Source organism: Corapipo altera, unplaced genomic scaffold (genome assembly GCF_003945725.1).
Source record: "Corapipo altera isolate COAL_440 unplaced genomic scaffold, ASM394572v1 61411, whole genome shotgun sequence".
Taxonomy (NCBI): Eukaryota; Metazoa; Chordata; class Aves; order Passeriformes; family Pipridae; genus Corapipo; species Corapipo altera.
In genome coordinates this window covers 29,686,887-29,703,881 of record NW_020884875.1, presented here as the reverse complement: position 1 = coordinate 29,703,881, position 16,995 = coordinate 29,686,887, and the positions used below count along the sequence as shown (strand labels likewise).

The following is a 16,995-nucleotide window of genomic DNA, read 5'->3' as shown; positions in this document are numbered from 1 at the left end:
GAAGGGAAGGGAAGGGAAGGGAAGGGAAGGGAAGGGAAGGGAAGGGAAGGGAAGGGAAGGGAAGGGAAGGGATATCTGGAGATGTTTATACCACTTATGGTACTTTTCTGCTATTTTGTCCCCTACCATTTTCCAACCGTTTTTTCAAACACCTCATAAGCACACTTCTACTTTAGTGTCTGCACAAGCCCACTCTTCATGCAGCCAGCACTCAAAATCACACTGTTTGGCTCCAATCCCTGCTTCTTTGGGAGAGTTATTTATCATGTAGCAACATATAATCATTTTGTCATAGCAAATCTATTTTTTTAAGCTTAATTTTTCTTCAGTGAAATACTACTAAAGCTTTGCTGGAATAGTTCATTGAGGCCCAAAACACCCTTGTCCTAGACCCATCTGCTTCTTCAAAATACTTGAGCTGCTACAGCAGTGTCAGTGATAACTCAAATTATTAGAGGATCTTCATGACATCCCAAACGCAAATATGTCTTAGAATACATAATTAGGGTGGTTACATACACAAATATTGGCATATATGGCACATGGATTTTTGCACATAGATCTGAATCTTCTGCTTTGCAACTATTACTCAGAAGACACAGGGTGGATTCAGTAATTGCAATTTTAATGGCGTATTATTAACATCACCCTTTGACTTCTGAAAATAATAAAAACCACAAAATGTTTTAAATTTAGCTATAGGGGTTAGGAAATGAGATTGCTTTGGGTATTAAGAAACCAAAGCAACCTAGGGACAAACCAGATTCTCAGTTAAACCAGTATAAGGCTGCAAAAAACCCACTGCTGCAGACGGAATAACACAAGTGTGACTCACTTTCAGACACAATTTCGTGTAATGCATACAGAACATAAGCTTCTTTTTAACCATATAATCACATGCATTTTGCTTTTAAAAACAGCACTTTTTTCATCCAAGGTTAGGTTTTTTTCCCTTGGCAAAACTGAAATATTTGCTTTGAAAAAATATTTATTTATTTTCGGAAACACTTCGGGTTTTTTTAAAAAAGACCTTTTTGTTGGACAATAACTGAGAACAAAGGTTTTCAATCAACTACAGATGAAAATAGATGCCTAGCTGTGGTAAGACCAGGGCACCAGTAAAAATCGGCAGAGGGGGAGGTATTTTTGACTATGAACCCATTAGCACAAACTCCATCCTGTACTAAAATGGTGACATGACTACAGAATTAGTTTACTTTTGAGAAGTTCTGTATGTGGACAGAATAAACTGAAAAATGTATGTGAGTCAAGAAGTCAAAAAATTCAATTAAGGTATGAACAAATACATGTTTGAGTAACATTTTAGGTTAATCCTTGCCTATTAGTTGGACTAAGTGTCCACAGCATTTCCAAAGGACTCATGAATTTTGCTTTTAATGCTCAATATTTGGCTAAACACATCACTGGAACTCACTACAAGTCCATTTACTGGAGTAGTAAATATATAAGTAACCCCAGAATCATTTTAATCATCACTTCCAAGAAAGGAAAAAAATGTTTTAGACAAATGCCACAATAAAATATGATCAAAAATCCCTAGGCTACTCTTTGTGCATATAGGCATATTGTTTCTTTCTACTTTGGAAAAAAAAATAAAATTACATCAGACGCGGAAATTTTTGTCCTAATGCCAAAAAACCTCCCACTAAAACTATGGAACTCTTGTTTGATGAGGTATTGCATGAAAAATCCGAGATATTGGTTGAAAGTTAGAAATTAATGTTTCTTATGCAATCTTTGAGCTAATGCTCAGTATCAAAAAGTTAATGAAGTGCAGCAGAGGCAACATCAAAGCATGGAAGATAGGATCCCTCCTGACCAGGAATAAAATTCCAACTACATTTCTCCTCCTCAGGAAGTAGAGAGTTTTCACAGTAAATTCTCCTCATTTAAGCAAAAATAGTAACACACCACTGGTCAGCAAAGTCCTAATTCAATGAGCAGTTAAAAGTTTCTTACTCCATAGAAAAAGATCAATAACTTCAGTGGCATGTTCCCAAAGGAAACAGAAAACATGCAGCAAATACTTTGCACGCATTCTCACTTGTGCCAGGAAAAAATCCACAAGTATCCTGAAAGACACTACGGTGTATTTTGTATATCATTGATTAAATTTATCACCTAACCACTTCCAAAAAGAGGGAGATAGAAAAAGACTGGTTGGATTAGCAAGGATTAATTCAATCAGTAAATCTTAAAAGGTGAGAAGAAGAACTGCAAAAAAAAAAAAAAAACAAAAAAACCACTGAAAACTACATAGTCAGAAAGTTAGAGTCTGGATATACTCAGAAAACTTTGGTGCAGAAAACCACTTTCCTAAAAAAAAAATTAATTCATATTGCATCACCATGTAAAAGACAGCTCATCTTTTCTGCATTAGGAATTCTTAAGGCTTTCTCCACGTGCAAACAAAACTTCTAAAAGGATTCCTGTTCCTCAAAACAAAAGTATGAAAAACCACATTGTACCTATGACTAAAAATCCTTCATTTCTCTCATGAATAAACAAAGAGCTATAAGAAAGCAAGAAATGTGTAATCCCTATGTCTAAATCTGAGATGTTTCCTTGGATACAGTGCAAAAACAGCAGGGAATGTGTAGGCATCCTCTGAGCAGTGTTTAATGTGAGGGCACTGTTCCTTGGAGGTCTAGAAAGGAATGTGGAAAAAGAAATTATTATTCTATAATAAGACTTCAGGAAGAGCCAGAAATAGTGGCCTGAAGATCACTTATTAATTCAGTCTTAGCTTCTTGTGAAACTTTCTAAGTATCAAGTTTCAGCTCTGTTGGATATGAGGCTGGGTTTTTGATTTGTTGGTTTTTTTTTTTCATTTTCCTTTGTTTTGGAAAAAGGAGAAGTGTGCAAAAAGCTTGAATTTACTACAATTACCTGTTTATTAGATCTTGCTTTCATATAGGGCATCACTGGTGTTGTATTTTAAGTATGATTTATATTAGATGGTGTACAACCTATTTTAAAAAGCCCTCCATAGCACCGGTGAAAAACAAGTGTTCTAATATAGAAAAACTCCTACTGGTTTAATTAATCAATGGTTCTACCAGTTTGGGTTGAAGGTGTGACTCAAATGTGTTCTAAAGAAAAATAATCATAATCATAAATAATCATAAAAAAATAATGATCCAGGAGCATCAAAAATGTCATGAAGACATTCTGATACCTACTATCCTCGCATCCCCACAGCAATTCTGCCCTCAGTCACCTCATTGGAATTACTATGGTGTAATTACCCTTGGGAAGATGATATCAGAATCTGGCCATCTTAGTTGGAGTTTAACACTTCAGTTGCTTGAGACACAACAAGGGGAATGTGGTTGTCCCTGTGACAGGTTTTGTGAGTAACATGGAGAGTTTGGTCATTCAGGACATGAAAATTACTTAAATGCCTGTCAGACACTGACAAACCTGTTTCATTTGAAAATTACAGTCAATAAGGAGACAAGCCCAGCCCTCCATTAAACAAATAGGAGATTTTATGTTTAAAAAGACGGGAAATTGGCTCAGCCCACATGAGGCCACTTTTACTATTGCTTCAACATCCCACCAGAAATGAATTCAGGTCAGCCTACAGTATCTTTCCTCACAGTAAACCTTGATTTGAAGTAGGTTCTATGAATAAACAATAGCCTTTCAGTAGCATATGCTCTTCATTTGAGGAAAAAACAAATGGTGATTTCAGCAAGTAAAACACCAAGTCTCCTCTCCTTCAGCAGAAGTCTCTCTAACACTGTAATTAATGCTTGTACTTTTTGAAAAGGACACCAATTATTGCATCTAGCCCATGTGTGTACACCACAAAGTATGATATCCAGACAGATTATTTTACATAGGGCATACATAAAATAACTTAAGAGAGAACAATGTGGGTACAGGTGCAGACAGATCCATGCTCCAAGCTTTTGAGTTGTCTCTATTGGACGTGAGGAGCTGTCTGGAAATGGCATTTTGAGCCACACTGCTCCTGTCCTTCACATCCTCATCTGCTCTAGTCATCCCAACACCCACAGCCCCCCAGACAGAGCCAGCGTCTCTCCTCCCAGCATGGTACCAGTGCATTCCCACTCTCTCACACGCACATCCGCCTCAGAAGTGAGCAAAATGAAGGCTGAAAAAAGAGGACGTGGTTATTCTCTATGACTGAACAGAGAAATAAAAGTACCAAGGGATAAGTGTCAGGAAGAAAAAAGACCTATTCAAGCTAAAGACAATACTGGCAAGAATAAACACGGGTATAAACTGGCCAAGAAGCAATTCAGGCTAGATGTTAGACTCAGGCTTAAAGAGAGCCATGACGGTCTTTGACAGTCCTCCAGAAGGAACTGTGAAGACAACAGGATTAAAAGAATTTTAAGGCAAGGCCTAATGTGGACCTGAAAAGACTCCATTCTACCTTCTTTGTTAAGGTTTATGACTATGTCTCATTACCATTCTGCATTTCATTCAAATTTCACATGCCCTCTCACATTGCTAAGGTAGAAATATGCATGTCAGAGAATTACATGTCGAAATACAAAGGTTTGTAACCTCTTTCCATAAAATTTCACATCTACAAAGCACAAGTTCCTGCAATTTCATTCTCTTCAAAGCTGGAAGGGACAAGAAACCAGACAGAGCTGATGTGAGTCCCACGGTTCAATAAGCACTTTGAAACACATTTCCCCAAGTAAAGACTTTTAAATGTCTCCAAAAAATGCAGGTGTGCAAATTACTCCTGATACAGATGGGAGTTATGTTTCCAGCATCCCCTCAACCACTGTTAAACAACACCCCCACAAGCATTTTTCAGCTCATAAAAGCTTTATGAGCTGAAAAGTTCCTTCAGGTTTGGGTTTGGGTATTTTTTTTGTTTGTTTTTTTCCAGCTGCTAATCCAATACCTTCCAGCACCAGCATCAGTCCTCACCACTACAACACACAGAGCTATGAGGATACAACAGGGCACAAGTTGGCAAGTTTTGCATCCTCACAGTGAAAGACCAACTTCTCTGTCACCTCTGATGACATGGAAAGCTGTTCAGGTGGTAACACCTCACACTGCAGGGGATATTTTTCTTTCTCACTTCCACAATATGGTCATAATCCCAAGGGAATAGCCTCCAGTTCCACCTAAGTGGATGAAAGTCCTAAGCTCCTTCTATTATGAAACATGTCCTTTTTGTGGCATAAAAAGGGACATTTCCCATGTACAAATATATTTTCCCCATTAACTGAAACACCTGCCCATGTGCTACAGGCTGTAAGAGAAAACACATCTTATTACCCTCATTAATTTGTGCACCTGCCTCACATTTGACCACATGGAATTGCAAGGATTGGTTGTACAATACATTTCCTCAGTGAAAACTGCTGTGTTCTTACACAAATAAGCAGCTTAATCTATTCAGCTGTGTGTTCCTTCTTATCAGCACTTGAAGGCATTTTCCAGAATTTAAGCTAATGAGCTTGACCTTCCACCAGGACTCCAAATTACTTCTGTTTCCAGGGTATTTATTTTTTTAATCTAAAAGTAACTGAAATTTCCTTTATGAAAGTTTTAATTGATTGCAAGGATACATTTGGAAGGCCAGAAGTATAGCTATTTACCTCTTGGATAAGGAAAGTAGTCCTCTAGGAGAAACTCTTTCCGGTCTAATAAACGTAAGGGCTTAATATGCTAAAGAAATGAAAATATCTAATATCAACTTTCAGTTCTATATTGTGCACTTCATACTAAGGAGGATGTGTGTCTAAGACAGACTAATATCCTTGCCACCATATTTAAATCAATTTAACCCAGTCAACATTCAATAACTATCCAGTGCAGTTTGAGTCTACAGCAATAATGAGGAATAATATATCCCCCACATTCCATACATCCATAACACATTCCATACACCAGTAGCGCATACTAGCCAAAAACTTCAAAGTGCCTCAGCAAAGTTGGTGCCAGTTTAGGGAGGGTTTGAGAATGAGAAGAAAGGCACAAAAAAAATCCTTCCTGCTTCTCCCTCTACCTGTGCATGGCCACAGGTGGACTCACCTGAGCCAGTGCTGCTCCCCCACACTCCACAGGAGGTAGGACACACACCAGGGGCAAAGGGGCCCCTGTCCTCTATGGGATACACTCTGTCCTGCTTGCTGGAAACTGTTAAAATTGTCTGCAAGCCTCAAAAATCCACCCATTTACTGAGACCCTTCGCTCCCACGTGGAATATAAAACAATGCTCCTGACTATCAAAGCCTAATAGCACCTCCATGAAGCACTTAAATATTACTATGCCTGAGCTACAGATGGTAAATGGAGCTGCAGAGAGCAATATTCAGCTGTGCTGGTGTAACAGCAAGTTTTTGCTGTAATTGAGTGACACGGTTGATAGGAAACAAACCGCGATGCTGAATTTCTGCTCTACAGTGAAACTGTTCCTCCTGACAAAAGTTGGATAACAAGGAGGGGAAGAAAGAGGGGGAAAATTAATCTCATAAATGGTTCCAGTACTTGTGCATACACAGAAATGAAATTATTATATTAATTTATAGGTAATACCATCTATACTGCAAACCTCTCATTATTATTCCTATTTTAAATAGTTGTTTTTTCGAGGGCTTTGGAAAGCAAGCTATCTTTTCTCAGGAGGCACTTTTGGACTCTTGACTCAAAGATCAAGAAGACCTTTGCACATAACATTCACTAATTAATTTGAAGAATGCTATATTACCTTGAAACACGACAAAGGAGAAAAAACCTTTGTTTTATGAGAGAGATGTAAGGATGAAAACCATATTTCTAGTTCTGATCCAGCTGAGAATAAAAAACCAGAGGTACAGTTTATGTAGTTCCTTATGAATATGGGGCAATTCTCAAATAAAGAGTGATGGAATACGAAGTTAGACCATGTCCTAGTGAAAAGCATATATAGTAATATTTGCCAAATTTGCTCCTCTTCATCACTTCCTATACACATTTTCTTCAGCACAAAGAAAAGTTTATGGACTGAGGAACAATGAAGTGAAAATGAGCTTGACAGGATTTTTCAGATGCAGTCTTTCATTTCTGTAGAAACAAAAGAAAACACCAATCCAAATCCTTGAACAGAATAAATCTTTGGCCTCTCTGACTTAAGTTGTGGTAAGTAAGTAGGTATAGGGTGCCTTTTGTTTGTGGAAACATAAGTGGTGGAATTCTCACTGATGGGATCTGAAAACAGAAAATAAAGAAAACTTCATTTTAACTTTGCACTGGATACAGGAAGCTCCCTGTGTTTAAAGAGAATACAAATAGTGCCATATTGAGACTTTAATAATATTTCAAGAAATATTATTAAATATTTTTCTATGCTCATAGACTAAATAATTTTTAAAGGTAGATTTTTTAAGGATGTATAATTTAGGTCTGCTTAAAAAGATGCTGACACATAAGCGCATATGTAGATGGGAAATGCATGCACAGTTTTGAAAGTTTGTGAAGATGAAGAAGGTAAATCCTGGAGAAAGTTTGGCCTAAAGACCTGATCACCCAAGGGAAAGCAAGAGTAGCTATGAGAAGGATTTAAGTATGGATCCACTGTCCCTTAGATAATCCAGTTTGAACTAAATCCTGATTTAATGAATCACAGTACATACATAATTCTGGAAAAAAAATGTGTAAAATAAGACTGTTCTTGTTGTATATGCAGAGAAATCCTACAACCACATCCTTCCAAATCATTCTCCTTCTCTCCATCTCCTTGGAATATGCAGCTGCCCAGTACAACCCACTCTCCCTTTTGCAATAAACCATGGTATAGCTAAAAAATCTAACAGGAAAAACACTACACAGTGCAACTATTCATTTTTAAGTCAAATTAATCAAATTTCCATGGGTACAAAAGTATTTATCATGTTGTTTAACTCTAGTCTTCAGAAGTTCCCCTTCTGCTCTGACTTACAGGACTTGTCTCATTTCAAGACACTGATAACACATAAAGCTTCAGACAAAATAATGATAATATATCACAGAAACAAAAGGAGTGTTTAAAAGTTAAGACAACAGAACTATCATTTTCTGAAATAGAAGGTTATTGATATAATTTGTGCAGATTTACAACTTGTAAATATAAAGTGGGATAACAAGCATCAAGTGAATAAAGATACAAAACCAGTCCAGCCAGGATATGGCATATCTCAAGGGAACCACTGCTGATTTTTAATTTCTGAATGGAACTTTACCAAGCCCAAACCTGACAAAATCATCCAAGAGTCTCATAAATTATGGATTCTGCTGGATAAGTTCTTTAGAGAACCAGTTAGAAAACAGTTTCTTACATAACCATTCAAAAGCAGTGCATGTGGTTAAGGTATATAAGACATAGGATCCATTTTTACTGTCTTCCTTAAAAAAAAAATTATTATGCAGCTATAAAATAATCAACCAGAATAAAACATTTAACCTAACAACATTCTGTGCTTTGTCCTGCTTGTCAGTTCTTTTACATTTCATTTAAAAAAATAAGGTTTTACCAAGACATCTTTAAATAGGAGTCAGTTAACAGGCTTCTTTATTGTGAAATTGCATAGCCTTCACCTATTGCATTATGAAGATATATTCAACATAAAACCCAGCAGTTCATTACTACTTTAGAAGTTTCTGTTCTGGATACCCATGGAATTGAAGCTACATACACATGTACAGAACCATCAGCCAAAAAATGAGGCAGAATTAAAAATTATGTCAATTTGCATCACATATTCTCTAAAACTGATTTTAAAAAATACCATGATATGATACAAAAACATGGAAAAAAAACCCTCTTTCCCCAAATCACAGGAGGCAGTAGAGTGCTTTAACCATTTTTTAGCTGACTCCACTGTACATGGCATTGTTAATAGCCACAGACTAATGGAATGTTAAAATAATCTGGCACTTTGTTTAGGAATAGTAACGCATGAAATGGAAACTGTGAAATTAAAATGCTTGTTTCACAGATAGCTGAAGTTAAATCAGTGACTTGACAATGTTAAATAAGAAAACTAGACTATAGCCATCATGACTTTTAAGAGAAAATACCAGAGTTTCATATTCATTCTTACACAGAAATTAATCTTACTGCAAAGCAAATGTAACATACATTTCTGAGGGCTTTTTATTGGATAGGAAAATAGACCTACCAATATTCAGTAAGTTGCTGTCTAGATAAAACTGGTACTTTGCATCCTTCAGTAATCCAAGTAATATCTCCAATATATCCTAAAGGACACCTCTTTGTTATGAAAAACTGTCCGTTCTGGTGGACTGCAGGTCTAAAAGGCAAAATCTTACCTGTATCATTGCCTGTGATTTGAATAACATACATTCTTATGTCATTGTCAGGGTGTGAAGTAGGAGACACCTCCTGATGTTGCAAAGCCTCTGTGGCCTCCTCCACCCTGGGTGGTGCTGTTGGCTGTACCACTGCCGTGGCTGTGGATGCTGTGAAATATTCCTTGTCGATCTCCGGCTCTGACGTCTTTCCTGTCAGATCCTCATCAGCAGTGGCTTTACTGGGAGAAACAGACTCATCAATGATGATGATGTCATGGCTCGTTACCTCCTCTTCTTCCTCAGGGATGATACGAGGGGATTTTTGAGTGACTAAATGTTTGGATGCCGATGTGGGATGAGTTTTGTCTACAGTAGTAGTGGAATGTGTTACACTGGTGAGGATTGTAGCCTTATCTGTTGCAGTAGCTGCAAATACTGGCTTGATTTCTTCAGGCTCCTCAGTCACTCCTGAACCTTCTGTGATTTGGCTTGGAGAAGCTTCCAAGGTCAGATGAGTGATGCTTTCCACAGTGGAACGGCCTGTCAGCACTGTATGAGGGGGTAACACAGGTTCCCAGGTCACTGCATCTTTGTCTACTTCCCTGCTGGGAGTTCCTTGGCTTTCCTGGGCACCAGCTGTCATGGGCATTACCTCAGTGACCTTCTGCTCTTCATCAGTAGCAGTTTCAGCTTTTGGAGACACTGTGAGGTGCAAGGTCCTGGTGCTGGTTTCATCAGGTCCCAGAACTCCTCCATGGTCTGTGAACTCCACTGCAGGCACTGGTACTTCTGTTTCTGGGTATGTCTCATCGTAGGCTGAACCTGTCTCATCCTGCTTCTCATTAACAGGTGATGGGGATGATTCAGATCCTGGTGCTGTCCTTTGTTCATGTGGTTGGACAGATGTCACAGATAAAGTTGACTCTCTGGTAGTTCCTGGCTCATCTTGATCTTTTGTGGAGGGTTCCTCTGGGAACACCTTCCTGTGTTTTGCAGTTGTTTCTGACGCTTCTGTATGAAAGATACCATCAAAAGGAGTCTGATCAGTAACTGGTATATCTCTAATGACCTCACTCTCTACAGTAACTGGAACTAGGGAAGCATCATGTTCTTTCCATGGGATTGCAGTATCTACCTCTGTTACATCTGTAAATACAATAGTTCCACTTGTCCCTGATGTTTCATCTCCTTCATGCTCAGTTACCCCTACAGTTGTGGCCATAGGACTTGGCCATACACTAACATTTAAGGAGCTGGAGGACCCTATTGTTGCACTACTTTCTTCCGCTGGTATTTTGGATACCGCAGTCATTTCCAAATCCAAAGAGCGGTTTGTCTGGGAGACACCTGTAGTATGTCTACTCTGACCAAAATCAGTTGATACCACTTCTTCATCATTCGTGGTCTCCCCTGGCTCCATGCTTGTCTCAGTTTCATCTGTAACTGCTGAAATTGAAGCTCCTGGGTGCACTGTATATTCTGCAGTCTGCCCTGAAAATGCTGTAGGCTCCATTCCAGAGACACCCTCCTCTGTACCTAACTCAGGGATTCCCTCAGTGTGAGATGACTCCTCTGTCATATACCCCTGATATTCATCTGTTGGCAGCCATGTTTCAGGAGCTGGAGGAGCCTGTGTGAACTTCTCCCTTACAGAACACCCCTCAGACTCTGCTGCAGCACAGGGAGGGATGATGGCTGTGGCAAGAGGGGTCTTAATGTCCGTTGTTCTCATTTCTGGCTCCTTTGTTTTTCCCTGCTCCTCTGAAAAGGTTGATGCTTCCATCTGCTGAGATGAAGGGATAACAAATTTGCTTTCTCCCAGGCTTGATGGGGGATCAGTGCTTCCTGAGGCAGCCTCACATTCTGTTTGACCAACACATGATACAGAAAAGGATACAGGTGTCCCAGGTGACAGGGTAGGCTGCACATCTCTTAGGTCCTCTCTGTTTCCTTGGGCCGATGCCTTACTATCAAACGCCATTGCAGAACTAAATTTAACAAGTGGTGTTGACCCACTTGCTGAAGAAAATTGTCCAGTGTTTACTGCATGCTCATCTAATAGTGTCTCTGATGCAGCAGACTGTTCTGATTCTGGGACACTACCTGTAGCAGTGCCAGAAACTCTGTCAGGCACAACGGTGTATGCGCTCTCATGGCCCTCCCCCTCTGCAGTAAGATCATACTGATCAGTGAGCAAAGCTTTAGGGATTACAACAGTTGTAAGTTTCTTGTCAGATTTTGCCTCCATTGACTTTTTGGTGGGTTCTCGTGTTGAGTGGGCACCATGATACACATTCTCTTTTGTTAGTGAAAGTGAAGTCCCTGACCTGGGAGACTCTCTCCGGGAAGTCAGTAACAAACTATCTGTAGCTGTCATCACAGGGCCCACTTCTATTTGCTCAGTTTGATTATCAACATCATGTTTTTGTGCGTCTCCTGTGTCAGTATCTTCCCAAAAACCAGTAGAACTCTTATCTACAGCTGTGCTATCCTGAAAAATTATAGAGGTCAAGAAAGCGTCCTCAATGCTTTCAGACCTACCTTGTTCCTCGGGAAGTTCTGCTTCAGAGTAAGTGTGGTCCAGTTCCAAAGCTGCAGATGTGCTCTCTGTTAGCTTGGGGAAAACATATTCAGTTCTTCCCAGTGTATAGTAAGTGCTTATTTCGCCATCTGTGACAGTCTGAGGTAGAAGGGTGGTTAACTGAATGTTCTCCATAAGCACCTCCATCTCCCTTTTCTCTTCAGCCAGTTCACTAGTTATTTCTGTGTCTTCCTCACTCTCTGGGGTTGTTTCCTCCCAGTCAGGGGCCTCTGTTTGGGTGTCAGGCACTTCAGTAATCGGAGTCTCAAAGACAGGAGGTATAAAGGTAACTTCAGCAAGTAGTGATTTCACGCTGTCAGTTTTCAGAGATGTCACAGTCTCAAAAGTTGTAGGCTGCGTTGTGACTTTTTTACCTTAAAAAAGGGGGGAGGGGAAAGAGTTAAGGAATCATTCAATCAGAACACAAATGACTGTTACATTAATTCAGTTTGAGCATTCTCAACAAAAACTAAATGCCACACTGAGAAATAAGTGTAAAGGTCAAAGGCTTTAGATAGTTGTTAAGAGCTTTGAATGACACACAATTACACAATATTAAGGTGCAGAACATCTAACTCAAAGTCAGATGAAGTGAGAAGAGTAGGAGTATTCTCCATATTTTTTTATTTATGTAACTACTTCTGGAAGTCCTTGTGCTACATGAGTTCCCATCAGAGAGCTCAGTGCTGATCTGGGAATATAAAACTTAATTTCATGATATCATGAATGAGTGGAGCTGCAAACCTCTGGGTTTTCTTCAAAGTTTGCTGCAGCATCCAACCCAAATGCATAAAGGGACCGAAAAATTGCTTTAGTTTATTTTCAGCACATAATTACAAATTGCAAAAAGGAAACCTCACTGGAGTGAGAGAGTGGCTAATCAGTAGGATCAAGCATGCCATCAAAAAGTACTGCACTTAAATTCTGCTGAGAGAAATTTATTATGAGGAAAGGTGAGAATGGTAAACCAGCCATTAAGATCATAAACTTAATACTATAATGATGTTGATCTTTGGAAAACACTTCAAAGATCTGAAGTGTTCTGAAACTACTCCACACACAGAAATGCTTCTATGGGAGTGCTGGACATGAAAAGGCAGAGTGTTGAACCCTCTGGATGGTGGCCAGAGTAAGGGGTTAGCTGTCCTAGACCCACAGGAGACACAAAGGAAGGTCCTTCAGTGAACCAAATCGAGATGTTTTAAAGAATCTTGTTGCCTCGCTCCTTGTCCACTCCTTCTATCCCAGATTTCCATTACTGTCTGAGGAGGAAATGTGTGCCAGCACTGCGAGGCCTGTCAGCAGATTTTAAATTCCTGAAAAAGGTAAGTCTGTGCTCTGAAAACAGGTTTTACTTAGAAAAAGCCCAGGGTGTGAACATCTTCCTTTCTGTCAGTCTTCCAGATCAGGAATCTTCAGAGGTGCAATAGGAGCATTCAGGTGGAAGATGTCAATGTCTTAAATAAGTGCTGTTAATTGCTAAGTGACTGAGAGTCAAAAGCCTTATAAGGATTCAAATAAAGAGTAAAATGTAGTCTCTAAATCACACTAAGCATATGAAGAATGTTTTAAACAGACCATGTGTATGAGGATTCACTGCTTACCAGACAGACACAACTACACTACAACTTCTTGAAAAACAAAATATTGCTCAGCTTATAAGGGAGCAAAGAACTCTATTCCAGTCACAGGCAGAAATCAGAATAACTCCACTGTTTTACAATTTATACTCAAGTATAAGGAGCATGTATGCACAAATCAGTTCTTTTCACACACCCGTGACTCATTAAGTGCGCCATTATTGACAACTGTAGATATGAATTCCACACATGTAAGCCAGAGTCACACAAATATTTGTTTAGTTTCATGCACCAAGCTTTGAAAATGTCACCTTTGCAAGAGACCTACTTGATTTACCCTAGAGTAGAAAGGCTTGCCAGAGAAAAAAGAGTTGATACTTCAACTTTTGTGCATGAGAAGTGAAAGTGAAAAGGAAATTATGAGGGTAGGAAAATACGACATCACTATGTTTAGAAGTGGTGGTGGTCTTTGCCAGCAAAAAGGAGAATGGATTATTATCCCTACTATATGTTAAATCTTGTTGTGGTTTTACAAAGAAGACTTAGCTACTTATATAGAGAGATTTATTTTTTTCCCAGTAAATAAAAACATTCAGTTGAACAAAAAGGAGTAAAATTGTTGAAATCCCACCAAGCAAAAGCGCAGCCTTAAGACGAAAGATTTTTGTGTTTTGGGGTTCTACTGCCTCAAGTGGATCTTTGCTGTTTTCAATGCCAATGTGATTCAAGTATGAGATGGCACTTCCAAGAATCAAGAAATCCTTGCAATTTTCCCCCCTCTCTGCTTGCGTGAGGCTGGTTTAAACCACATAAGTTTTATTTCACAACTGGGGAGCGAAGGGTGTACACAAGTGCTGTGTGCTACTGTAGCTCTTAAAATTTCTACCAAAGAATTCACCAATTTTTTTTCCTCTAACAGCTATTTTTTTATGGCAAAATGGAAAGGAAACAGCCCAGTCTCAAACTCTCTCTTGTAATCATGGGATCAGTTTCCTTAATGCAGATGGAATTGGTTTTGCAGCCAACACAAACGCTCATTCAGACCCCAGTTGCCATACTCTAAGTGACTATCAAGTTCACTGTTTGAAGGAATATGAAAACGTAATACCCTCTCAAAAAGTTAGAAAATGAGGGCATGGGAACAGACTTTAAAACCTGCAGAAAAAAAAAGGTAACTTTATTTCATCACTGCTGGGAAGTCGTGTATACTTACTCACAGCCATTTATGTAGCTTCCAAATTTCCAAGAAATACTTGGAAGTCCCAAAAGTTCACATATTTATGCCTGAGATGCAGTTTTTTATTGTTCATGACTCATATCTGCCAATTATTTAACAAAATAGGTGTATATTTATTAGGCAAACCTGAAAAAACACTGAGTGTATTTTATTTGCTTATATTAAGAAATGAATAAATAAATATTAGATTTATATAGTAGTAAGAGGCAAGCCCACATTTTCTAAGAGTTTATCAATAAACAGCCACATTTTCTCCCATGGAAACTGTGTGCAGTTCAGCTCTGGTTAAAATCAACTACAGGACCTCTAAAATCACTTTGTCATAAACACGACATGTAAGTTTTTTTCATAGAGGTTTGCAAACTTATTTGAGTGGATAAAAAGAAATTGTGCTGCTTCAATAAGAAATCTGTCAGTGTTATTTTTTTTTTCTGTGGGAAAAGAAAAACAAAACAAAGAGGAGGTTGCTTTTTTAATAAGCCACATGAGTTTGAACGCTGTCTGCTCCATCCAGATGTTTTGCGTTACTGTACTCATTGCCACATGCGTGCAATGTGCTATCTCCTTTGTCCTCCTCCTGATTCAAGACATGAGGCAGATTTTCCTAATAAATTTCATGAACATATTAGCAGCAAGAAAGCAAATTATCTCACCAACAGCTGCTCATATCAAAGACTATCTTTCTTTCTTTTTTTAAATCAAGTCCTTTTATACTGAACAACTTGCATGAAGATGATTTTGGAAGGACTACATGACTTTGCAGAGATACTACATTTTTTTCTCTGCATTTATTTATTTTATGCTTTTATTGTATAGAATTTTCTTCCTCTGTTGTTTAAATAAGGATTCAAAATAATGAATCAATATTAAAACTTAATATTTTTTCAAGGAAATCAAGCTGCACTAGGCAGGGTTTTACTTCACAATTACCAAGTAAGGATTTTAATATGTTCTGTGCCGTTTAATAATAATTTCAGGATATATAGGTGTACTTTCTAGAGGAGTAATGCTTATCTTTAAGACTATAAATATATGATTTATATATATACTTTTTCAACATTACCAGTTCCAAAAAATCTTTACTCATATACTTAACTTGAACCACTTGAGCAGTTTTTCTGCACTCTGAAATATTGTTTGCATGTTTACATTCAGGTATGTTCCTAAAAACCTGGCAGAAGAATATAGACCCCATAGACAAAGATTGCTCTGAGTCATTGCCAACAGCCAAAAAAACAAAAATTGTTTTAAGTGGGAACAAAACATGAAAATAGTGAATTCTTCATGTGAATTATAGACAAAATAAATTATTGGAAAATATCAGTCAAAAATAATAGTTTAATATCTTCCAGCCCAATTTGAGCATGATGCCTATGCAGAAATCTACTCTGCTTAGTTTTTATGCATTTTTTTGCATTAATTTGTTGAGTTTGTTCTGTGTATCTGTCCCTTCCCTGCTACCAACCCTAGCAGAGAGGAGTGTCTTGAATGTTCCCCTGACTCCAAGAGTTTTGCTAACTGGAGTTTAAACTACTGGCAGAACCTTCCAAACTGGACAAGTCTAAGATTAAGAACAGATTAAAAAACAAAAATAAAATAAAATAAAACAAAATAAAACAAAATCAAACAAAATAAAATAGTGCTCTGAGTTACAGACTGAGCAAGAAACCTCTGATTATGGTACTGACTCAGTACCTGCTCCTTCACACCTTTCCAGAAGCAGGTTGGTGCACAGGGAATGTGGAATTGTGTTCATAAATAACAAGACCTTTGGTAGAACAACAAGAATCCAAAAACTGACCCTGCAGCTGTACGAATTTCTCTCTAACTCCAGGTGTATATTTCCACTTACCTACCTTGTGTTTTTTGATGTCAAAATCAAAAGCCAAATGTAATGAGAAAAATATGAAAATCTAAATGCAGTGCCCATTGCACAAAATATGTGTAATATCAGAGAAAACCAGTAGGATTCTTATAAAAATACAAATTTGGAAGCTATCAGTCTACCTTATCTGTAAGAAAAAAACTTATAACGAACAGTCATGCATTCTCTTCACACCATTGCCCAAAGCCTTTTCTTCCAGCTAACAAAACAGCAGAGGCAGCAGCTCTTTTAGCTCTGTGAACACAAATACTCTTAAGTAAAACCACTTGCTGTTTCATAACATCTGAAGTCAGATGGTTAAAGGGGAAAAGATATGTTATCTCCTGGTTTCCCCACATGCAAGTATAGTTCTGTGAACGAATTATAACCTGCCAATCTACCCACAAAGGAACAATAGCAAAAAAAAAAAAAAAAAAAA

The 16,995-nt window shown here is 38.2% G+C and overlaps 1 protein-coding gene across 3 annotated transcripts in view; it reads right to left on the bottom strand.

Annotated features, from left to right (window-relative positions):
* Positions 1-16,995, bottom strand: part of VCAN (versican) — a 97,615-nt gene that overhangs the window by 40,023 nt on the left and 40,597 nt on the right. For 2 of the 3 annotated variants that reach the window (XM_027634927.1, XM_027634928.1), the window contains exon 7: positions 9,313-12,249. In XM_027634927.1, the coding sequence (XP_027490728.1) occupies positions 9,313-12,249 (2,937 nt within the window). The remainder of the gene's footprint in view (positions 1-9,312; positions 12,250-16,995) is intronic. The other variant, XM_027634929.1, reaches the window with a different exon arrangement.